Below are 25,721 nucleotides of genomic sequence, written 5' to 3' on the forward strand. Positions count from 1 at the left end.
TACTAATATTTCAGAATGGTGTACCACTTGGTTAATGACACTAAACGTTAACAAATGCAAAAGCATGTCGTTCACCCGCAGCCATAACCCTTGGACGTTTGCGTACACAATTAATAATTTCGCTCTTGAATCAACTGACACATTTAAATACCTCGGTGTCACTGTATCAGACAACCTCAACTGGTGTACGCATGTGCATACCATCATTTCAGCTTCTAACAAAACTTTAGGTTCCCTAAAACGTCATTTGCGGAAAGCTCCCAATCATGTAAAATTACTTGCCTACACATCACTTGTAGGACCGAAACTAGAATACGCCTCAGCAGTCTGGAATCCGCATCAAGCATATCTCATCGACGCTCTTGAAGCGGTACAAAACCGCGCCGCTCGATTCATCCATTCGTCGTACTCATATGACGTAAGCGTCACGTCACTGAAATCACTATCTGGGCTTCCGGACCTCGTTTTACGTTGGCGCATCGCTTCCCGCTGTCTTTACCACAAATTCTTTTACAGTCCTATCCTTCATCAAGCACCATATATCACGCCCGCAGCACGCATATCATACCGGACGAGCCACTCGCTGCAAGTTTCACGACCACGCTCACAAACATCAACATTTTTAGCCTCGTTTTTTCTTCGCATGGCGGCAGACTGGAACGGCCTCCCCGCTGCCATTGTCGACATAATCTGCCCATCCGTATTTTTACAACATGTTACTGACCACCTCCAACTACATTGTACATGATTTTTCCTTATATGTGTTGTTTGTATTTACATACGTGTATGCTGGTCTACATATATAGGCTTTGATATGTGTAAATACATGTGTGAATATACTTGAATATGTATACTATGTATGTGTATATATATGCGCGCTTGAACTTGAACGCAGGGTGTCTACCAAGTTGACATTTCCAAATTCCCTGAGCTTTCCAGGTTTTCCATGAGCACCTTTGCAAAATTCCCTGAATGAGCCAGAACTTTGTTTTATGTCAAGGCAGGCTGACACCATGTTGCTCAGTGCTGTCACTCTCTGGAAGCATGTTTAAACAAAAAAATGACTAAATCCAGTTTGAATAGTAAGGAGTAATATCTATTTTATTTAAAAAGAAAACAGAGGGCATAGCGAAAAAAATGGCAAAACCCATTCCATATTGTGTCGAACATTATCAAATATGAATGAAAAGGAGATTCATACATAAGAAAATATTTTTGAATACGAGCTATTTCTATCAACTGATAGCAAGCTTATCGGTATGAGGCCTGAACTTTGTCACGACTAATATTTTCTCTCTGCAGCTGGAAATTCAACCTCAACGGTCCTGACATACTCTCAGCCCATACACAACATCTGTGTTGGGTTTCACTGCTTTAAAGAGTTTATTTTGGTTTCAATGAGGGACACCTACATCTCGGTATCAGCCAACACTTTGTTTTTTGAGCTCAAGCTCCTTCAAAGAGGCGGTGGCACGCTTCCTTTCCCGTTAATTCCTCGGTACTTTGGTCCTTTCTATTCTCATCCTCCTTCTGCCACGCGTTCACCCCATCGATCATTTGAAGCATCGTCTTGGTCAGTTGTAGAGTCAACGTCCAATTTTTCGGACTTCCTAAGGGCCGCAAAAACATCCAAAAAATCGGGCAGTCCGAAAAAATGAATGCATGTCCTTAACTGCCCTTAAGGGCTAAAATTGCCATAGGCACGCCCGAAAAAGCTCTTAAGCCTTGCCACTACCCTCATTAGGCATATCGAGGCTCGTACTGTGACAGGAGATGGGGTGCACGCGTGTATAATTAGGGATACATACTGTGTCCCTTCACAATCGCCCCTTCCCACGGTTGTTATCCTTCACCGCGTAACAATGCTGTAGTCAGGTAAAGCTAACTTTCGGAGACGCACTACGCAACGCGTTGTGCTCTGCGAACTTCGAAGCCAATCGGAAGGATTTCAAAGACGGAGTCGGTGCCATTTCTGACAACGGCGAATTATTTCAATGAAAAACACAGCACCGCACGGCAAGAAGCTTAATAGCGAACGTAGAAGCAGCTAGGCCTAACGTTACCACGGTGATGGCTACGGCTGCCAGCGCATCTGCGTGCGAGAGTGCCGGTTCGAGCGGCGAGATAATCAAAATGACGGCGGTGGTGGCTTTGATTAATGCCATTTGGGACCTGCAGTCAAGGCAATATACATTGACTATATGGAGTACGTGGTGGTGCCCCAAAGCCGTGCGAATTATCGGGCATGTTCGAAAAATCGGGCGTCTGGAAAATCGGTCGTTAACTACTCTGGCAATACTTCCTGCCGATAACACGGCGCCAAAGATGATAAGTTGCGATTCCTCTGTTACTGGAGCCAGAATTACGACGACTTTCGTTCCCTTTCAATAAAGTTACAGCTAATTTTCCCCGATAAAAGCACAAATTCCCTGAGTTTTCCCAGACTATTCAAATTCCCTGAGAATTCACGGTTTTCCCGGTTGGTAGACACCCTGGAACGTTACTTGAACTAGTGTTAATTCGAAACTTGTACCCACCCCTTATGTAATACCCCTGAAATCGGGGGTCTTTAAGGAAAATAAACTGAACTGATTTATAAAAAAGGTACTGGTCATTGCAGATTTTCTGTCTTCAGCATTTGTTCTGTTCCACAGCTGTTTCGTGAAATCTGAAATGATGTACCCACCTCTTTGTTAGCGATAAACAGGGAAATCTGTCAGTATGTTTTGTTTAAAATAGTGCTGATCAACCCAATAGTTAGGCTATTTGCTAATTATAAATTACAACGATAACAGTACAGGAGCATAAAAACAGATTGGTGCTAACCAAGAGCTGTGCCCAGGTACATCCACGCAGCTGTGCCATACAATGTGCGTGTGTTCAGAAGAGCCAAATGCCCCAGAGAGAAAGCAACAGTAACTCATTGTTTGTCATCTTGTACAAGCAGATTATGCGCCAGATGTAATTTATGCTCAGTAAATACGTAAATCAGTAATGTGAGGTGTCTCACTTTAGGTTGCAAGTTCGAACTTCTTGTAATCTGGCTTGTTTTTATTTTGTTTCCTTTGTGAGCATGAGTGACTTGACTGCCTTGGCACATATTGTCATAACTGTTTCATCACTGGGAATCACAAAAGTTGATTTATTTACACATAAAATTCCCAGTTACTGATATGGTAGGCTTCGAGCTTAATTCTCTTATCTTTCATGTGTTTATCTACCAAGCAGTTTTATCGTTCATTGAAACATATCCATGCAATGCACAGTAGGAACCCAAATTATAAATATCTGTTCTTGCTTTCTACCCTGCTCTGGTGTTTTCATAACCTAGTATTGGTGCAATGGCCTGTCTGCACCTGCAGAAAAGTAGTGAAGTGGCTAAAGTTAAAGACATAATGAAGATACAAAGCAAAACTATAAGTTTGCAATTGTCTCCCATAACCAGAGTTTCGCTTAGAATTTGAAAAAGAAATTGACATCCTGCTATGGTGTGAGAGTTGCTTTGGGCACCAAGTGAACTGCGTAGCACCTGTGCTAGAGTACACAACAAAGCAGAAAATCACTCCAGATTAGAATGGCAGTGGTAAGTTGAGCACAGATGTTTTATTTCACGCACCATTAATGTGGCTTATCATCTGCTCCTGTTTTGTGGGAACGCATACATTGGGAAGACAATTTTTTGTGCCAATCTTACCTTAGCTGGACACCAGAGAAAGGTAGAAATCAAGAACAGGTATTCACACTTGGTTGCTCACAGTGTATTATCTGGATGTGCTTCACCCTACAAATGACTACTGTGGTAGACAATCATAATGACAAAGACAAAAGAATTAAAAGAGGTATGTGTCAGTCATCCGTCCATGATATCCAGTGTTTATAGAAACACTTCTTTCTGATATGAGCCAAGCCGTAGGGAGGCTTTACGTACACTCAGTCATGCTTTCCAAGGTAAAAATCGGAATAAGGATAATCACAAGAACATTGTATGAGTGATCTGTAAGTGTGGCACCTAATCTAACTTATTTATGTATGTGCTGAGGATAGATTACAGCCAGTGCATAATCTGCTCTTACAGGATGACTTGTGAAGAGTAAAAGAAGCCTTCCTCACATCTTCCTCTTTGTTTCTGTTGGATCTTGGTGCACCATGTGTATTGTTACAGCTGCGTGCATGCAGCTGGGTGTAGTTTGTTTGTTTTCTGCTTCCTTCCTTGTCCTCATCATTCATGTGCTATCTTTGCCGTAACAAAATACGGCTACCTGTGCTACATATTTTGTCAGCGTGTTTGCATTATGGCAAGTTTTGTATCAGTGGTTATTGCAATCTGTGAAATTATCTGTGTCAGCTATTATACTTCGTCCTGGAAAAGTATGTTTGTCAACATAAATAAACGATTAGTATAAATCTTGCTCTATTTATTTTTGTAATATAGTCAGTTATGAGGCTTTTATACACTGTTGCATGCTGTATGACAGAATAAAATTGATGCACAACTTTCTGATGTGGTATTTTTCAGATCAATTTTCAACTGACGCTAACATGCACAAGTTGTGTGGGAAAAGTGCCAACAAGAGTACCATAAGGTAAGACAGCTGTTTTTACTGTTAGATTGGATTATCAATTGCCAACCAGTTCTTTTCAGCAAGCATAGTATAATGCATAGATTATGTAATCTAAGTTGGAATATTGTTTTTATTGCACTTCATTATCTACGTCTCCTTTGTACACAACTGCAGCCTTTTTTATTTGTTATGTGTAGCTTACTTGCTTAGGATGTTAAATCGTAAGTTCTAAATAAAAACACGTCTCGGAGAACAGTGAAATAGGGTTAACTTATAAATGTAGAAGGATCGACATTTGGGCGAGTTGGTACTGGTTGAACATCTTGAAGGGGCAGCGCAAAAAGACGATGACAGAAGGCAGGAACACACAGGACAGCGCTGAACTCACAACTAACTTTATTCGAAGGCATACATACACTTATATACACAACCCATAGCCACGTGCTCTCCCATCCATGGCGTCATTATCAGTGCGCAGGCAAAAAACACGCAAAACCATTTAATCTAATGCTACGTTATGAAGCGGCTTAAAAATTCAAATTCACTGTCATGCAAATTTATCGATGGCATGCTTACATAACGCGACCCTTTTTTCCTGATATAGAAGGCCTCAATTATCTCCCTCGTAGTCTGATTTTTGTGCGTGGAAAGTATTGTGGTGTCTTTATATATTGGAGGCCTTCTATATCAGGAAAAAAGGGTTGCGTTGTGTAAGCATGCCATCGATAAATTTGCATGATAGTGAATTTGAATTTTTAAGCCGCTTCATAACGTAGCATTAGATTAAATGGTTTTGCGTGTTTTTTGCCTGCGCACTGATAATGACGCCATGGATGGGAGAGCACGTGGCTATGGGTTGTGTATATAAGTGTATGTATGCCTTCGAATCAAGTTAGTTGTGAGTTCAGCGCTGTCCTGTGTGTTCCTGCCTTCTGTCATCGTCTTTTTGCGCTGCCCCTTCAAGATGTTTAACTTATAAATCTTTTGACATAAGAGACTTGTGCAGTGGTGAATTGAACTTCTACATGAGTTACATAATATTTTGGGGTCTCATTATGGTTCTGAGTGGCATTGCAGTGTCATGCATATGCACCTGCAGGCTACATATTGGATGTTTATTTAAGGCTGTTTTGCTTGGTTGGCTATTGATTCCAGTTTAATAGTAATGAGAACTGTCTTGCTTTTATGGTGATTCTGTGCTGACTGATACATTTGAATTTTCCAGAAGGCAATAACAAAGGGTGATGAAATATTAACTTTTTGTTGCTAACCCGCCATGTCCTTTTTGGCGAGTTTCTTTTCACAGTTCAAGTTGTCTTTTCACAGTAGTCATCTTGGGAACTAGCCGTAGTCATGTGTACTTACAGCAAAAGTTGGTGACACATTTTGAAAAGCGGCCCGACACTGCCATCCGAGAGTCAAACGACTTACATGGATTAGTTATTTTACTCTATTTGCAAGAGTCCTGCACCACAGACTAAGGGTAACTTGACACACTGCTGGAGTCATCAGACTCATCAAGAATAGTTACCTGAATCCTTCAGCAGTGGTCATGTGACCCTTTATCATGAGTCATCTGACTCATGTAGAATAGGTAACGGACTCCCTCAGCACTAGTCATGTAACCCTTTTGAGAGGATTAGGAGACTACTACAACAGAGTGTGCATGACTGTTGTGTGTGGAGTCACGTAACCACCTTGTATCGAGCACAGATAGTCTCGGGACTCTGCCGAAAGAGAGTTCGGGTGTCTCCCACAGAGTGTGTCGTATACGTGGCGAGTCCACTCTCTCCGAAAAGAGTGAGAGATACTCTTTTTTTTCTTAGTGTGTATAGTCTGTCGCTACATTTCCTGAATGCTAATCACATTACCGTCGACAGTAATTGTGAGACGAGTTCTGCCCCATTTTTTTAAAGAGCGAGGCAAGTGGTTTCTTATGGCTACTGTTACGCATGGTTGAGCGGGCGCTAGCTGCTGTCGTGCACGATTGGCCAGTACCAAATACAGTGCAACCCAGCACGGTTCAAACCGAGGCCTCTTTGGACGGAAGTTGATGAACTGGAAAGGTGCAGAGAACGGCAATATAAGCAGGCCGTCGTCGCCATTTCCTCGTTTTAATTCCACTGTCATTGTATTTGCCTTGTCATATTGTCGTCATGGTTGCGGTGTCATCGTTCTGTCATTGTCATCAAGGCGACCTCACTGCATCGTTGTCATTCCATCATCATACCGTGGTCGTCACGCAGTCGAATAACGCCGCCGTATAATCATTCCGTCGTCGCCATTCTTGCGTCCTAATTGCGTCATCGTCACAAAGCCGTCGTCATTCCAAAGTGCTCATCATCCCATTTTCGTAAAGCCGCGCTCGTCATGCCCTCGTGGTTTTTCCTTATCCGACCATCGTAGCGTGTGAGATCCGCATGTTCGAGTGCTTTTAATTGATGTCGAGCGACCCGCATCCCTGCAAAAAATATGCCAACATCGGTATACTTATAGAGCCAATGGGCTCTAAATATTGAAATGGTCGCTAAGGAAGAACAGCGTTTTTCGCAAACACATACGCCAGCTTCGCTTAAGCAGATTCCCACTGCGCGTAGGATCCTCGCATTTTTTAATCCTTCCTACTTAAGAGACAAAAAGTAGTATATCGCGCGCCAACTCGCGCCTCAAGTTCACGGCAGGCTGACATCGAAAGCGGGACCTGCCTACACACTACTTCTCTCACAATGAATGAAAATGAGCCACAGGCGCTGATGTATGGCACAATCTGCGTACAATTGCTGAATCCTCTGTTAACAATATCAGGTTCGAAGCAGAGCGCACCTGCGATGAGTAAGGTCTGGCACCGACAGCAGGGCTCCATTCGCACACAGCAGCTCGGCCACGGCTAAACTGCCGCAACGCGCTGCCCAATGCAACGCCGTCCGACCCTGCAAAAAAACAAGGTATCCGTTGCGTTGTATTTGGCTTTATGCCCCATTTTTTAAGAGGAAGCTTTAGGTACGTGGGAATGGAGAAAGCGGTTTTTTCGGTAACCACCGCACTTATTTTCGTTAACTTTGTTGAATTTGAAAGAAAAAGTTAAAATATAGTGAATATAGGAATCAGACCTTTTATTTGGGCCATTGACTTTTTTATAAAAGTTGTTTAAAAATGCAGTATTTCGGAAAACGAAACTATAGGAAGTTTATATTTACACCTCACTCGGCAATGAAAAACGATATGACAGTTATGTTATGGCACCTCCTCTATTTTTTGGGCCTGTCCCGTGAGTGCCGCGGCAGGCGCCGTGTCTGCTCTGGCCTCTAGTGGCTGCATGGCGGCTCAGCCAGCAGTCGAGATTAGAAAGTGGCGTTTGGAGCGTTGGTGCAAGACAAGCTGGGGATAGAAACGGATTCATTACAGGCGTAAGTAGCGGCCCAAGGAATAGAAAAAGATGAGGGAATAGCTTTAAGGAAAAGCTCTCAGGACAAGGGTAAGGAGATGTATACGAAATGCTGGAATTAAAGGTATGTGTAACACACCTGAATACCTCAGGGAGCTGAAAGGACTATTTATCACCGCCCCGTGATAAAAGGAATTCGAATAAATCATCAGCATCATGGTTGCACAAAACGCTGTCTGCTTCACGCACTCCAGTTCTCCAACTTTAAGGTTTTTTCTGTCGTCTGCAAACAAGAACCACCACGAAAGTTGTTGAGGGTTTTCAGAGTGACAGTAAGATAAGTAGGCTTCGGGCGCAAACAAAAAGTCAGGCTGATATAACGGTAAATGCGAGAGAAATTTGTTAGCATCCCGTCGCACTTCTTTCAGGTCCCAGATCCATTGCTTAACCTATATAGACCACACTACAAGGTATAGTACAGGAGCTCACTCAACACACTGTCGCGAAACTTTGGTCGCATGTCACTGGTCTCGGGGGCTTGCGGATGTTGGGAGAGATGGAGTCGGGAGACGCGGAGCAGCACAGCAAACAGATTTTAACTTACCCAAACTGAAAAACTCAAAGCAGAACTCATGTAACTAAAACACCATAAAGAGACGCCAGCACGTAAGCCACCTACTCAACAGACACTAAACATGTCCTTATTGCCGGCTACGTCAGTCAGCGCGTTCTACGCGAAAGTCCGGCAACTCTAGCCTATAGCTGCGCACAACAAAAGGGAGCATCCTTACAGCCTTTTGTCGTCGCGCGTATCCTCCGAGTCCACTGCCTGCCAGATTTTCCTCATCGCCGACGCCGTAGATGTCGCTGCCTTGATGTCGGCCAGTCCACTTGTCCGTCTTTTGATTCCGGTGTCCCGAACGCCGTCGATGACGTTTCACTCCGGCCTCATTGGCTAGGCCTAACGCCGGGTTCCACCGCTACTTCCTCGAGTGCCGACGAGACGCCCCGGGGACTATCATACGTGCTGGTCTGCATCTGAAGGAGGATCCTTCCTGGAGCGCCCAGCATCGCCGTGAGGCTGCAGCAGGTCCAAGGAGCCTCGCTCGAATGGCGCCGAGGTCGACGGCCACACCCTGGATCGCCAGCGTCACCGTCTTGACCGAACCTCCATGGCTCCCGTTGCCAGTGCGATGCTGACGCTCCAACCTTCTTGGCCCAGAGCCACGTCGATAATGCCCGCTCAGCGCCGCATCTCTCCTGATCACAGCTCGGATCACGCGCCTCGAGGGCTCGTGCCGTTTGGACCGATCCGCGCACATCGTCCTGTTCCTTTCTTGCGCCGCATGCCTCTTACATATGACATGGGTGCCCTTTTAAGGAGTTCTTTTTTTTTCAAAAAACTGCCTGCTGTCGGTTTTCTTTGTGGCGAATTTGACTCTCCCGCTGTGACTTGGGTGCTTTTCCTTGCGTCGTCGTGGCTGTCATGCACATGTCATGCACATGTCACCACATGCACAGTTCACAACGTTTGCGAGTTCATTGTCCCCACCACTTTACATGTGTACACTTATTCGTCCGCGTTACACTCTTGTTATTTCATCACTCCAGCGCTCTACTCATGAAATCCGCCCTACTACTACTGTAGTTCGCACTGTACTAGTTCTGTCCTACTGGGGAGATCTGAAAACACTTCCTCGAACTTGTGAATTAACTCTCTTCTCTACTTGTATTGCCACTAGGGCTTGCTTCAACCTAACCCTCTCTACCCCCATGGTCTTCTCTTCGATATAAGTGTGCACTTCCCCGTGTTCTTTGTCTTCGGCAATCACCATGCAAACTCTACTCCTCTCCTTGTTCTTCGCCTTCGTTATTTACTTTCTTAAACGTCCCTTAGCCACTGTCTTTTGGCATACATCGCATGATTGCACATACCGTTTCACATCGCTCTGCACCCCGACTCAAAAGGACTCTTCTGTGATCCTTTCTAAAGTGTTCTTTACTCCTTCGTGACCGGTCATTCCACTATCGTGCCCTATCTTCAGTACTATGTCCCTGAGCTCCTTCGGGATCATCAACTGTGGTACCTCCCTACCTGAACTAAACATGCACTTCTGGTACAATAAGTTATTCTTCTTCATAAACTCCACCACTGTCCTATTCCTTTTCCTTCGCACCAGTTCCCATATCTTTAGTTCACACTTTCGTATTGACTCATCCTTGTTCTGTAATTCTTTAAATTCTGCAGCCGTTATACTTAAAGGCATACGGACACAAAATCTGAACATTTTACGATAATACAGAAAATGAGTCCTCAGTGTGCAAGTACACTGAAAACAAGTAGTCACTTCGCTCATTTTTTAGCGGATGGCTTTATTTTTGGCGTTTTTGTGAGCGCGCGCAACGCCGCCCGGCCCAAGCGAGTTGGAAGGCGTGACGTCACGACACCCCCGTCTGATAGCCAGCCGGCCGGCCACGGTCATTCGAGGTGCGCCGCTGCTGCAATCGCGAGCATGGATTCGGGTTCTGGTGCCTCTACCAGCGATGAGTACACGTCTGTAGATGAGGGCCGTTCCAACTTAGCAAGAAATATAATCGCTTACGGTTACGAGCCTTCCGCGTCAAGTGGCAATGAAGAGCAGGCGGCCTTGAACGTGCCGGTCAGGCAGTCCGGGCCAGCAAAATGTTAATTTCTTTTTCTAGTAAACTTGAAGGGCAGCAGCAGCAGTTCCTAAAATTATGTTACGTAGGATGCAAAATGCCTAGTTTCGTGACCCGCGTTGAGGCAGAAAGGGAGCTATTACGGCTGAATCATAGGTAGTGTAGCTCGTCGCTTCGTGCTTACCTACGCTGTCGGCTTTCGATCGCTGCACACTTCGTTTTTACGCGACGAGGCACGGCATGTGTAGAATTTTCCAGTCGTTTCATAGCCCTGTGTTTACGGCTACTTTCACATTCACGCCATTAGAAGCCATTTACTGGTTGAACTCGTTGAGATGGGCGGCTGCGCTAGGGACCCGTCGACCAGATCATTTAGCTACATCGATTCTGTGGCCATAGACAAAGGAAAGTCTTTAGCTGTGACATTTAATAGGGAAATGCTGCGCGAACAACCAAGTCATGAAACCCGACGCATGATTATGCAGAGACCTATGAAAATCCGTAATTTTTTGCTTGAGGTTGAAAAGCAACGTGTGAAACGGCAATGTAGATAAATGTGCTGCGCATTTTAGATTACTACACATGTATGCTGTTGTCTGGCGTTCATTCACTGGCTGTGTTTTGTATATTTGATCAATTAAAAGAGCGCTCGTATGCTGTCGTTAAATATTAGATGCAGCGCGAGTGCACACAAGATGACTATTTTGTTTTGTGATAAACACATGTATCCGCAGGGTAAACTATTTCTGTCACAAGCCGAGAATATTTGTTCTTGCACAGCCAATGAAAGGGTAATTTCCCTTCTTTCAACAGGCACTCCTGCGGTCACCGCTGCGGCTACATGCATACAGAAAGAGAGAGGGTCTGTTGCAAGAACAACAAAAGTTGGCGAACACAGCTAACAGTTACGAATGCGTCACTAAGCACCCGCTCTTTGAATTGTATTGCCTCAACAGGAGCATTTTGAGCGGTATGCCAAGACTTTTGAGCACAGCCGGGCTAGCCCGCTCGCATAAGCATCGTTGACGAAGTGGTCCGCGCAAGTGAAGCCATTTTTTAGAAGTCTCCATGCTGGGTGTGGTGGCTGACAGGCACGTATGCAAAGTTCACGCACCTCGTCTCTGGGAGACGTGCGCGACGGCGTGTCACGACCGATAATGCTGTTATAACAGCCGTGGGCGCCGTAATGTCTGGGCATTTGCTTCCGCTACGAAGAATACTTCAATACCGATCGACGACCGTGCGAACACGCGTGTAAGATGCACCACCTGCATGGAGAGCTGACGGGGATAATGTTTCAGACAGACCACGTGCGAACATAGCCGACGGCGATAAACAAACGCTGCAAGGGACCGACACTCCGGAAAGACTGCGCCGGCTGTGGCTGACCTTGGCCGCGCGCGCGCGGGCACGCGGGGGTGTCATGACGTCAAGTTTCAGCTTCTCCCGGCGGCCGCTTGGAGGCAAGGTGCAACAGGAAATCGCAAAAGAAAGGCGTTTCTCGTTCTTTTTTTCTAAGCAGCTTGTTGTATTCGTCATTTTTAACAGTTCAACTTTTGTTTGGACGCAGAATACCACCCACCAATTTTTGTGTCCGTATCCCTTTAATCCCTTAATGGCTGTAACCAGCCGTGCTGTCAGGTTTGGCACTACTACTGCTTGCTCGTGTTTGTACTGCAGCGGCTACATTTGTCTCTTCCATCCACTCTTTTTTCGCTTCTGAGCGTTCTTTCTCTTCCGCGTCCATCTTTTTCCTCCTCCAACTTGGGTCTGGGTCGTCTGCCTTCCTCACCTCAGGTACATTTCGCACAATCAAATCATAAAGGGGGTCCTCCACACATCTACCTTTGACTAGTCCTGTAAAAACGGTGTCGATATTTGAATCTGTGCCTCTCAGATATTTAACGTACTTATCTACCAAGATTACTGGTTTAAAGTACCCGGTCATGATTTCTGGTGGCACTAGACTCCTCCTTACTAAAATGGTATTGGCTCCCGTGTCTCTCAAGACTGTAGCTTTGCGTCTTTGTACCTCGCCTGTCACTACAGGCATGTCCAGCTCTTTCTGTACATCCTCTCTTGAACTCATGATACATGCTGTCTTATCCATGGGCCTAGTCCTGCATTCGTCGACCTTGTGACCTTTCTTTTGGCACAACTGGCAAACCACCAGTGTTTCGTGATGATTATGTCTCACTCGACAGTTCACTGCTACATGACCTAACCGGTTAAATAGAAAATATCTCTAGGGTCCCCTTTTCTACTACATCGCTCCTGGTTCTTCGTCTCTCCTACTGCTGTCGTGTGCGCATCTTTGTTGCCCTTTCCCAAATTTTTCAATCCTTGTGCCTCTACGAACTGGTCTGTTTGCTCTGCGATCTGCTCCACAGTTTGTAGTTTTCTTTCTTTAAGGAATATCGTTAAACTGCTGCTACACCTGGCAAGAAATTGTTCACCCACGACTTTGTCGTGAACCCCTTCATAAGTTTTGTCCATCTCGGACAGCTCTATCCACCTCTCAAAATAATTTGTTAGTCGACACGCGAACTGCTCGCCTGTTTCTGAATGTTCAGGCTTACATGACCTAAACTTCTCTCGGAACCCTTCCGCGGTCAACCTGAATCTTTGCAATAAAGTTTTCTTCACCTTGTCATAGTCTAATGACTCCTGTGCTGGCATACGCCCAAAGACACTCAGAGCCTCGCCTAGAAGCTTTGAGCAAGTTTTACAACGAAGCTGTTAATGCGACTAAACGCAACTTAAAAACGAAAAACTAAATCACTCACGAAACATATACTTTGAAGAAATGTGGTAAGTGGGTGGAGGGGAGGGGGGCTATAGGCTGCAAAGTTCTGAAATGCCTATGCCAATTAGGAGGTAAAAGAAAAATTGTAAACCCTTGTTTTCAGCACGTTTTAAGCGTTACATGAAACGATTAAAAAGCCTTTCCTACTCCGTGAGAGAACCATAAAGGGCAGAAATTTCAAAATTTACCGAAATGGGGACCACTCTATGTGTAAGCCGTACTGTATGTTTGAAGTCTCTAGAATAAATAAGCGATTTGAAAAGTATTACTGAGTACTCGTTTTCTCCCGATTTGTGCAATATAACACTGGATGAAGTTGCTGCTCCCTGATCTCTTTCGCGAGCGATGCGAGCCACGATATTTATATTTCATTGCAGTAACAAACACGTTGTCCGTGACGAAAAATAAATGTTTTTCCTATGTATTTGAATTGCAGCTTTTGTATAAAGTTACTTATTCAAGCGTTCCACAGTGCCATACTGCCGTTATTCGCTATGTATTTTCCGAAGACCTAAAACAACCGCACAAGACACCCGCTTCAAATTCTCGGGAAATAGAGGGAATATTAACTTTAATGTGGTGGGAGACTTTCGTGGTCATGGTTTAAGTATACGCGTTGCAAATAATTGCTGAACCCTCGTATCTTTCTTTTAATTTTCATGCCATACCGGGTTTGTAGTTCGTTTCTCTGGCGGCCTGTAAAGACACTTTGATGATGCATTCCATGAAAACAAGAGGCAGGTGTAGAAGTTTATTACACGAATGTCCATCCAACGGCCGCTCTCAAAGTGAAGGTGTTGCGTTGGTTGTGGGTGGCTTGCTTGCAGTCGGTGCGCGCACTCCTTTAGTGCGCCACGTTACTCACGTGTGCGCCAACCCTTCAGGTGTGTACTGCTCATAAAAATGGGCACATATTACGTATGCAGTGTTTCCGAGGTTCCGGTTCACGCACATACCCAGTGGCAAATACCCGGTAACCTACTAGGCCAGACGGCAGCAGACATGCACACGTTACAGATAAAAAGTAACTAATTACAAAGGAACAATCAAATGCGACCTGTAGCAAAACTTTAAAATTTCTGGCTTTATTAGGAGATTCGGAAATAATTAATGAATCCTCCATCTTTTTCTTTTTTTTGCAATTTGCACGCGTCATAAAACTTTCGCCCGGTGTCCTCGGTGAACTAAACATGGAATGTTTGGTGGAAGTAAGGGCCAGGTAATGGGCGTAGTCAAAGTGTAAAGTGTGCGAGATAAATGTGACTTTTGCAATAAGTTAAATATGCAAGTGCTCTGGAGCACTACTAATGCTTTTTACCATCGGCGCTAAATTTAGCCTGAAAGCTCGACATAACTAAAAGCGTCACAAAGATCAAACCTAGCAAACATGCGGGTAAAACTACAGCAATATAGCGTGCGCAGTGGATGTCATCCTGTGGACAAAATAACAGTTTTGTAAAAGATTTCCTTTGCATGTGCTCGAAAACGTTATATGACCAGTTTATGCTGTTTCACACTGTCCCGAAGAAACTCTACGTTACACAAAGTTTACATTTGGCGAATATAAAGGACGTGTAATGGGCCTTGTCAAAGTAAAATTGAGAGGATTTCGGTTACTCACGTCAATTGGAATAAATTGCGTAATCAAGCGCTTCGGAACATATATGGTTTGCTTAATGAGCGGCACAAGAGTTACACGCAGGTTTGGCGTAACTACTTATGCATCCAAAATTAAACTTAGAAAAAAAAATTGCGCGGACTCTCTGCGGCAAATTTTTGCGCGAAGTTAAATGCGAGTGCATCAAATAAAGCTTTAAAAAAAAACTTAAGCAAGTGTTTGCAAGCATCAACTGACGTTATCTGCTATGTTTCATAATGTACGGAAAGAATTCTGCAATACAAAATTTTACACTTAACACTAATTAGAACATCATAAGAGCGATGTGTTGCGAAATTGTACAGTTACTAAGCTTCATCATCGTCGTCATTATCCTATGTTTATGTACACTGCCCCAAGACGAAGGCATCTCCCAGCGATCTGCAATTACCCCCTGCCTTGCGCTAGCTGATTTCAACTTGCGCCGGCAAATGACCTAATTTAATCACCTGATATAATTTCTGCCGACTTCGACTGCGCTTTCCTTCTGTGGTGGACTGGTTATCTGCGCTACGCGTTGCATCGCCAGCGCAGCTGCATTTTTAGAGCGCAGTGCCCGTTCCTGCGTTGAGCGTCTGCCTCCTGTGGCGTGATCGAGCGAACAAGCACAGCAAAGGATGAAAGAGGAAAGCGCAGCTCAGCAAAGGATGAAAGGCGGCGACAGCGAAGAGAGCATGAGAAGGAAAGCGGAGGGTGTGGCGAAAGCGTGAAAAGAAAAGCATAGTGCCGCGCAAGACGGGCTCTGCTGTGACGACCCCTATGAGAGGGCGCCAGAGTAGCGCGCCATCGTGTGTTCATCGATGACGCCATCGATAAGGCATGCACCGAGCGCGTCCACCGATGCCATATATGAAAGAAAGCACTGCATAAGCGAAGGTCTGTCTGTGACGGATTGCTGTGAAACGCACCCACGCGTCCCACATGTGCCGCCTTTCGCAACGGCCGAGTAGCCAGGCTGTCGCGCCATATTTCGGTCCGTTTGAAATGCGCCGTAAGAGATATATTTTCCACACCAGCCACGTTACTCACACCACTCTCCTCCTAATACCTACAGAATCATAATACAAAATACTGACACGCATACTTTTATCACGTATAGATCTGTGCTCAAATTTTGTATCAGGGAGTATGGCAATCGTCGGTGAATTTTTTTCTCCCTGACGCTGGACGTGCTTCTGCAACTTAAAGAAGAGGTCCTGGAGACAATGCCCAAGAATGGGGAAAACGTAGTCATGGCACTTGATATAAAAGGTGCTTTTGACCAACGTCAGCCACGCCGCTATAATGGAGGGGCTAAATAACACCAACTGCGGGAGGAGAATCCATGACTATGTCAAAGACTTCCTGACCAACAGAACGGCCACAGTGGGACTAGGGGAGTTGAGGAGTGATGTCTTCACCACCCCAAGCAAAGGCACACCCCAAGGCTCGGTCACCTCGCCCATACTCTTTAATGTGGCGATGATCGGCCTAGCAGAAAGACTCAGCAGAGTCCAGGGCATCCAGCACGCGATGTACGCAGACGACAACACGGTCTGGGTGAACCATGGATCCCTGGGAGAGAAACAGGAGAAGCTACAAGTAGCAAGCTGCATAGAAAGATACGTGAAGGAAAAAGGACTAGTCTGCTCTACAGAGAAGTCTGAGCTACTGAAAGTAGGAAGGCACCCCACTGATGCACCACTCGAGGTGAAATTGGAGGGGCAAAACATCCCGGAGAGGAACATGATAAGAGTCCTGGGAATGTGGCTACAAGCAAGCAGGAAATGCAGCCACACACTCAGCCTGCTCAGCAAGTCGGCTGAACAGGTAGGCAGAATGATAACCAGAGTCTCCCACCGAAGGCATGGGATGAAAGAAGACGACACGCTAAAACTAGTCGGAAGCCTCATAGTCAGCAGGGTAATCTACTCGCTGTCAAGAGCGAAACGGAACAAGCAGAAACAATCCTGCGGAAGGCCTACAAGACGGCACTCCACCTACCAAGAAACACACCGAACGACAAGCTGATACAGCTAGGCGTTAGCAACACCTTCGCCGAACTGGCAGAAGCACAGCTTGGAGCACAGCTTCACCGACTCAGAGACACGGCTACAGGAAGAGTGCTCCTGACAAGGTTAGGTCGCGACCCAAGGAGGCATCTCGATCGATCCGCCGATATACCCAACGAGATACGTAAGACCCTGCAGGTCAATCCCATTCCAAAAAACATGGATCCAAATCTCCACACGGCCAGAAGGCAGGCGCGGGCAGATAATGTGGAAAGGCATTTAGCCAAACTAGAAAACATGGTTTTCACGGATGCAACACTGTATCCATGGAATAGACATACAAATTACATTAAGGCAGCTTCGGTAGTGGTTGACAACGCAGGCAAGCTAATCACCTGCGCAACTACACGTAGCGCCAGGATAGTGGAAGCGGAGGAGGTCGCTGTTGCGCTGGCGGCGGCTGAGGGCTATCGAAAAGACAAATCAATGGTCATTTTAACGGATTCAAAAGAGACATGCAGGAACTACACAAAGGGTAGAATCTGCAGGGCTGGCTTAGCTATCCTCCGCAAGGCAGGACCCCTCAGACACATCGTAACCCACAAACTAATCTGGATTCCGGCACTCACGCGGATAGAAGGAAATGAAAGGGCAGACAGCTTGGCTTGCGAGATCACGTACAGAGTCGAGCGGCCACAGGCCCTGGGACAGCACTTCACCGTGGAGGTCGGCTATTCAGAGTTACTGAACTACCGCAGAAGCAAGAGAATTAGATACTCCCCGCCTCACAAAGCCTTAACACAGCAAGAAGCAGCTAGTTGGCGGAGGCTGCAAATGGGAACCTTCTCTAACTTACATATACTAAGCAAGATGTATCCTACGCAATTCAGGAACACATGCCCGTGGTGCGGGGCAACCTCCACACTTTACCATATATCCTGGGAGTGTAAACGTAACTACACATTCCACCAACACAAAACCCCGAGTGCGGAGCAGTGGGAGAGTCGGCTCACCAGCTGCGAGCTCGCCGCCAAAAGGGCAATGGTGAAGCACGCAAGCGAAGCAGCGCGGCTCAGTGCAGCCCTGGACTAGGGGCCCAATCCTGCTAAGAAGGTCAAGCGTCTGCAGCGATGAAAACGAAGACCGAACGCTAAACCCTTAATGGACCAAATAAAGTTTTCTCTCCCTCTCTCTCCCCCTGACAACTGGAATATCGGCTATCCCTGCATGCTCTCTGATCCACACCGCTCGCTTCCTGTCTTTTACCGTTATTGAAAGCATATTTAGCACCAGCAAACAAGGACGAAAGGGAGACGACAACACAATGCGCTAACTTCAACAACTTGATTTTCAGGAAATACACCTATAAACCCATGCACAGTGGCGCCACCTTATCCAAATCTTACCCATCCAAAACAGCCGTCTCCTTATCTAACAGGTCGATTGAAGGGGCACTAACACACGTGTCTCTATTCTGCCAGATAGCCTGAGCTTCAATGATCTCTCGCACGTCTTTATCTTTGTGCTTCGCAAGAACCCGGCAGGATTCATACACCGGCGCACAGCCGCATTCTTGACAGTGGGTTGACAGATGACCGTATTGCTTATTTTTCACAGTTTGTAGAGCTCGGAACTAGAGGTACACCACAGGGAGCAGTACTTTCTCCTTTCCTCTTTAATACCACCATGAGTGGCTTATCGCGACAGCTCAAAGAGATTCCTCATATCAGGCACGCCATCTACGCCGATGACGTAACGATCTGGACGTGCACTGGGTCGGATGGAGAGATTTCAGAATCACTGCAGGCAGCGGCTGACGCAGTGCAGAAACACGCTCGCAACAATGGCCTCAGCTGTTTGCTGAAAAAATCAGAATTGCTTATAGTCCGGAACAAAAATCCCGCAAATGCCGCTGCTAATTTGCCGGCACACATTCAGGTGCAGGTAGCTGGACAACCGGTCCCACCCGTTCCTAAAATCAGAGTGTTAGGATTGTGGATCCAGCAAAACACGCACAACCAAGAAGCCGTAGCACGACTCCAAACTACAGCTGGGCAATTACAGAACCTTCTCAGGAGGGTCTCCAACCGACGGCACGGAGTTAAGGAGAAAGATGCCTGCAGGCTAATCCAGGCTTTCTTTCTGAGCCGAGTGGCGTATGTCTGCCCTTACCTGCATCTAAGGAAGAGGGATTTGGAACGGATTAACGGTCTAATCCGAACGTTATTCAAACAGGCTCTTGGGCTACCAAAATGGACTAATACGGAGGCACTCTTGAGTCTAGGGGTGCATAATAACGTTGAGGAAATTATAGAGGCCCACTAATGGGCTCAAACAGTTCGATTATCCAGCACACACGCGGGACAGCGGATCCTCGACACCTTAGGGTATCGCCCAGCCTTACATATCCCGCAACGACAGCGAATACCTAACACTATCCGGACCAAGATCATTATCCCCCCGCTTCCGAAAAACATGAGCACTGAAAACAGCAGTAGACACAAAGCTAGGGCGGCGGCACTTTGGCAATGCTACAAAAACCAACCTGCCATATACGTGGATGCTGCTCGCACCAGTGCTGGTCGGGCACCTCCATTCCGGGCACCAAGATTATTATATCCGACTCGAAAACAGCGATTCGTAACTACACCTCAGGTTTCGTTTCCCCTCGAGCATTCAGAATAATTAACAAAAACTTCAATCAATTGAAGTTGGTGTGGGTACCTGCTCATGCGGGCAACCCTGGCAATGAGGCCGCCCACCTAGCCGCCCGAGCAGCTAGTAACCGGGAGGTGGGCTTGCCCGACGGGGTTGACCGACATGAAGGTATCCACACCTACAACGAAATGACCGTTTATTACCGCGAATCCAGGCGAATATATCCATCCCCACACGAGACACTGACAAGAATACAGGCCACTAACCTCAGGAGAGTACAGACTAGATCTGTACTTAGTCCAAAAAGGCTAGCTGCAATGACCGGTGGTGAATATCCACCAAACTGCAAACATTGTAGCTGTCCCCTGGCGGACCAAGATCACATATTGTGGGGATGCCAAAAGAACCCTCCCCCGAGAGAACTCTTTAGGCGAGCTCCCTCACATGACAAGTGGGAGAAAAAGACGAAAACTTCCAACCCGCAAGACCAGATACGGTTGGCGGAATGGGCTGATAGCGTCGCGGCAAAGCAGACGCCACGCTAGCCCACACCGCTGGGAAAGAAAGCTCCACTAAAACTTGACAATAAAAGTTTTCTCTCTCTCTTGGCAATGTTCCTGTAATCAGTCATTAAGACATCTCCCTGTCTGTCCAATGTATTTTTTCCCACAGGACAGCGGAAGCTCATACACAACAGTCTCTACGCATCCCACTGGCGCTTTTCGATTATTCATAGAGCATCCGGCAGCTGGCTTACGGTACGGGTCCGTCAATCGACATATTTTTGCCAACTTTTCTGGTGCGGGAAAGACCACTTTTGTGTCCACCTGGCTAGCCATTTTCTTAAGTTTATGTGCTGTTCTATGAAGGTAGGGCACTACCGCTACCTTCCTTCTACGTTCCGTCCCTTGATTTGCCATGTCCTGAATTGTGCTATCTGACTTGCACCTTTTTTGCAGCCCCTCGGCGACTGAAACTTGCACTGATTCTGGAAACCCTGCTGCTGATAAACTTCCCTGCTGTTTAGGTCAGCCCACTCGAAGCTCGTCAAGAGGAGCATTGCCAACTTATGCTTTGGAAATGCTCTAAAGAAGTCTTGCCACCACAAGATCTATACGAGCCTTATGGATCAATAGGGAAGGTTATCAGCAGCAGGGTTTCTGGAATCAGTGCAAGTTTCTGTTTTCCAAACGCTGCAACTTAAATTACTAGTTGTGCAGGTAACAAAAGGGGCCGCGCGCTAATTTTCTGTGGTAGCAGACCGTATTTAATGCAATCCGCGGTCGTCGCGGGCGTCGTTAAGCGCCAGATCGGGAAGCAGCCGCTCGACACGTGCGCGTTATACGTGTTGTTAAGCCATGCTTTCTAAGTTCACAATATCCAAGCATGCTTTAAGGTAATTACCACCTTGCACATTCTTCCTGATTCACTCTTCCTGCCAAAAATCTTCGTTTCCTGTAGTAGCTGGCCATCGGCGCGAGCTTACATTAGCTGCTCGCCCGACGGGGGACTTGGTTTGCTTTGGCGAGGCATGTGTCGCTAATGCTTGCGCTTGTGCTGCTGGTCCCAAGTTAATCCCTGGTTAACGTGGTCTCGGATCATTTCGCGGAGCAGTCTGTACGAGCCATTTTTCATGAGCAGTGAAAAGATACCTTGCTGCCTAATGCAATTAGTTGCTATGACTCCAACATCTGCATTGAATAAGGCTTGATATACATTAAATATTTATTGCAGCATGATATAAGGCAATATGCGCCGATGTAGTACTTAAGTTGTTATTTCTGAGCAGATGAGCTTTGTCTGTTGTGCTCTAGGATTTTGTGTACTCTGGGAAGGAAACTGCTTTAGAGTTCTGGTGAAGCAGCGCACTGACCAGGACAAGGCGGACACACACAAGAATACATAACACTCGCTGTGCTTGTAACACTCGCTTTGTACTGGTCAGTGCTCCGCTTCACCAACACGGTATGATTATTATTCACCAATTCGCCCAACTTTCCACAGTGCTGCGTTAGCTTTATTATAATGCAGTTCTCTTCGTGGCATGCAGTGACGTTATGTGACAAGAAATGGGCAGTACAAGTTACAGGCATCTCCGAATTGCCATATATTAAAGGCGTGTACAGTTTGCCAAAAACATCTTAATTTGTGATTTGCCTGAACCTAAGGCTGAAAGGGTATAAGGAGTTATAAGCTACGCCCCGTTGCTGAAGATGGGAAGAGGGTCTTTCTCGTTAGTATGGTGCCATGCTTATTGGTGCCTAATGCATGTGTTCTTTCTGTACTCGCAGTGCTGATGACACTCCCCGAGAGCCATCAAAAAGCACGTGTATTTGCAGCACCCATTTCGTTGGCAACTGAAAGAGTGATCTAAGTCAGCATCCATCATACATCTCCACCGTCTTCCCACCTGTATACAGAAAGAAAGCACTAGATCGAGAGAGTGCGAAAAGGTATGACTGGCAGTGTGCAAGTATCATAACTTGTAGCGGTAGCACTCTTGTAGTATAATATATGCACAAAATCACAGGAACGTTATCTTTGCAAACATATTATTGAGAGTAATTCCCGCAACAAATAGGCACACATAATGTCTCATTTCTATGCGATGCAGATGGGAGCGGCGCCTAACAGACCAATGGCAATCACAGCAGCCTTAGCAGTCAGCACAACCGGGTGGACATGTGCTTTCCTACTGTAGCAACACAGCTCTTGAGCAGCAGCAAGACACATGTGAAACAAGCTCCAGAACATGCCTTTCTGAAGTGACAGAACCGTCAACAAGCAGCCCAATAGATCTGCAGTCACCGAGTAGTATGACAACAGAAGTTCTTGCAGCCAGAGTGACTTATGTTGTAATTGAAATAAAAGTGCCTAAATTTCTGAACTTGGTGCTTACCTCTAACTCGACATCGTATACGATCTTGTCGGACATCTGTGACACGCACTTGGCTTTCACTGTCACATCACCGTCCACAATTTGTTCAACGCCATACACGTTCAGAAGCAGACGCTCCGCGTTCGTGATGTTGCCGCCGCGAAAAAAGCTGTCGGCGTCGGCAACCTTCTTAAACCACGCTGCAATCTTTGCATCGCTGTTGCGCAAGCAGGCGATCTGCAGCCGTCGAAAACGGAGCGCTATGAGCACGAGCAGCAATGAAAAGCGCGGACGAAACAATGTAAACAAAGCGGAGACTGCGCCACGGCGCGACCGTGCAGCTTGACGTTTCCCCGTTTGGGGCGCTGTCAGGAGGCGCAGTAGTGCCGCCTGCCCATGGATCTTGTGTATAGGCTGACTTACCCGCCGTGGTTGCTTAGTGGCTACGGTGTTGGGCTGCTAAGCACAAGGTTGCGGGATCGAATCCGGGCCACGGCGGCCGCATTTCGATGGGGGAAAAATGCTAAAACACCCGTGTGCTTAGATTTACGTCCACGTTAAAGAACCCCAGATGGACGGAATTTACCGAGTCCCTCACTACGACGTGCCTTATAATCAGATCGTGGCTTTGGCATGTAAAACCCCATAATTTATTTTTCTATACAGGCTTACTTGTTTCCTAGCCAGGGTATTGAGTGTTGTGTTTGTCTCCTACATATTAATCTTCAATCGTGCTCTTACACTTTCCCAGATTCCCATACACGGCTGGTATTGGCCAATAGATGACATTAATCAATAAGGGTGCTTGGATCAGTGCGCTTCTTCCTAGTGCGTATATTTTATGACGCAGTTTATTAAACAGGCAGAAATAAGCAAAAAGTTAAGTTTCGAATTCTGATAGGAATTGCGTAGTTCCGGAAGCAAGACTATTGCCTGCTCAGACGCGCCCGCTCGCGTGGGAATGAAACACTGCTTATCAGTGTCGTCGGGTTCCGCTATTTTCATTAGTCTTGAAGACTCGCCTCGAAACACAAAGGCAGACCAGACGTATGCTTTCTGGCGCGCACTCACTTCTGACCGCTTCTGGTTAGATGCCTGGTCTGATTTCGCTTCATAATGACCTGCAGATAGCACATCAAGATGAGCAAGTTAGATGTGACTACTATCCGATCACGGTGCTGCGCTGCCGTACTGGAGTGCATGAGTACTATGCGCGCTCTAGTGCACACAGTAAGCCGCTGCAGCGGCACGTAGCCGCGGCTGCAGCGTAGCGTAGACATACCGCGGCGGCCGTGGGGTGCCACAACGAGCGTTTTTGCTGAGCTCGGTGCGGCTTGCAGAGGAGAACGTGCTCCGATTGTTATCTGTAGGTGCCATGACTCCAGATGCAAGCGCCAACATCTGACGAACAGGTCGCCGGCTTCCCGAGTTGCAGTCCCTCGAGGTGTCTCGCCATTATGGTCGAAGCTCGCTACATTTGGAATTTTAAGCATGAAATGCTTTTAGCTCCCCTTGTGGGCGTGCTTCAAGAGACCTTGAGCCAAAATACACAGCCGTTATTCGGGTACTCAAGACGAGAATGGGACGAGAATGGGGCGAAGACGGGAACATCCGGGCACCGTGCCGTTGTCAGATGGGAAGAGGACTTGGCACCCAGAGATGCCGCGTCCCAGAGCTTACATGTACTCATCAACCCAACATCATCCGATACATTGACTCGGGCACTCCCCCTCTACCCGGGCTGGCTGGGCGGGGAGCTTTGGTTCAGGCCAACGGTCCTTCCCAGACAAGGGGCTGTTGTGGTGCAGTGCAACTGAGTTACTGCACTCAACACACAAACAGCCATGTCGCTCTTACAGGACACAAGCCTGAGTGACTTTCGCACTGGCTTGACGCAAAACAGGTCAAGGCATACAGCCATGGAGACCACCAAAGCCATCCGCGGAGCAGCGCGATCACACGAGGGTGCGCCACGAGCGGTTCCGGCTCTGGGTTGCACTGAGCCAAACAAAACCCCGTAGATCGACAGGTACACACGGCCGAGTCGAGCGAACTTAGGAGCATGCATCATAACTTAATAGAGAGCTTTCCACCTGACTTTTCAAAAATCACGCCAGGACGAGCGCACACTTCGAGAAACTTCTTGTCGCCTAAGCGATGCCGCTCCCAGGTGAGATGGAACCAGACCTCCATCCGTGCTTTCGCAAGCACTTTGTGAAGGCCCGGCGCCCGTCCCCCGAAAATTTCACCACAGCATGCCAACGAAACTTGGTATGAGCACTCGGCGAAAAGAAGCACAAGCTGGTTGATCGCCTGATTAGGGAAAGGGTGCAAAAGTCGAACCGCCTGATATGGAACACCTGGGAGCTTAAAGAGTCTAGCAATCCTTTGGAGAAGAGCTGCAGGAAGCAAACACTGCGTGAAGAGATGAACCGAGTCCTCACAACCGCCACAAAAGGTGCACACTCCACGAGCCGGGACGGCTATGAAGGGCCTGTAACTCAACGGCAGGCACCCTCGCGCCAGGCGGTACATGAACGTAGCTCGGCTGGCGTCGAGGAAACTGGCCGCAATGAGCTTCCAGTTTGGCCTTTGGATGGACAGATCGTACCTTTGACAATGCGGGGGAGACTTGTATTGAGGATATCGACTAGTTCTTGGATTGCAGTTGAAACTACGTCGATGCCGGGGTGAACTTTGCGGAGGCTTACCAGAGAATTGCCAGCCGCCACATAAATGGTGGACGGGGAACCTGAGCGACGCACGCAGTGGGAAAATGTGCTCTGCGAAAACAAGCGGAGTCGGGTGCTAAGAAAAAAGGAGGTTAAGCTTCGAGTTAGGAGCATATCCGAGTTAAAAGCGACCTGGGTCCACCTGACGTGTAGTGCAGTAGCCACAGTGCCCAAGTCAGGAATTCCGAGTCCTCCCTTATCCCTGGGCAACTTGAGCACCTGCCTAGCTGCACAGCCAGTTGTCCCCTTCCAGAGGAAGCGAAAGAGGACCCTCTCCAAGATAAGCTTGGTTTGGGTGGGAACAGGAGACACACACGCCACATACCTGAGGAAGAAAAACAGAAGTGAGCGAAGAATTTTCGTACGACCAGTCAATGGGCATGACAATGCG

At 46.9% G+C, this 25,721-nt stretch overlaps 1 protein-coding gene across 4 annotated transcripts in view; it reads right to left on the minus strand.

Annotated features, from left to right (window-relative positions):
• The window catches only part of LOC142576680 (uncharacterized), a 516,248-nt gene that overhangs the window by 158,842 nt on the left and 331,685 nt on the right, over positions 1 to 25,721 (minus strand). For 3 of the 4 annotated variants that reach the window (XM_075686909.1, XM_075686910.1, XM_075686912.1), the window contains exon 12: positions 7,386 to 7,492. The exons of the other annotated variant lie outside the window; for it this stretch is intronic. In XM_075686909.1, the coding sequence (XP_075543024.1) occupies positions 7,386 to 7,492 (107 nt within the window). The remainder of the gene's footprint in view (positions 1 to 7,385; positions 7,493 to 25,721) is intronic. 4 annotated transcript variants of the gene reach the window in all.

The sequence above is a fragment of the Dermacentor variabilis genome, chromosome 3, assembly GCF_050947875.1.
Source record: "Dermacentor variabilis isolate Ectoservices chromosome 3, ASM5094787v1, whole genome shotgun sequence".
Classification (NCBI taxonomy): domain Eukaryota; kingdom Metazoa; phylum Arthropoda; class Arachnida; order Ixodida; family Ixodidae; genus Dermacentor; species Dermacentor variabilis.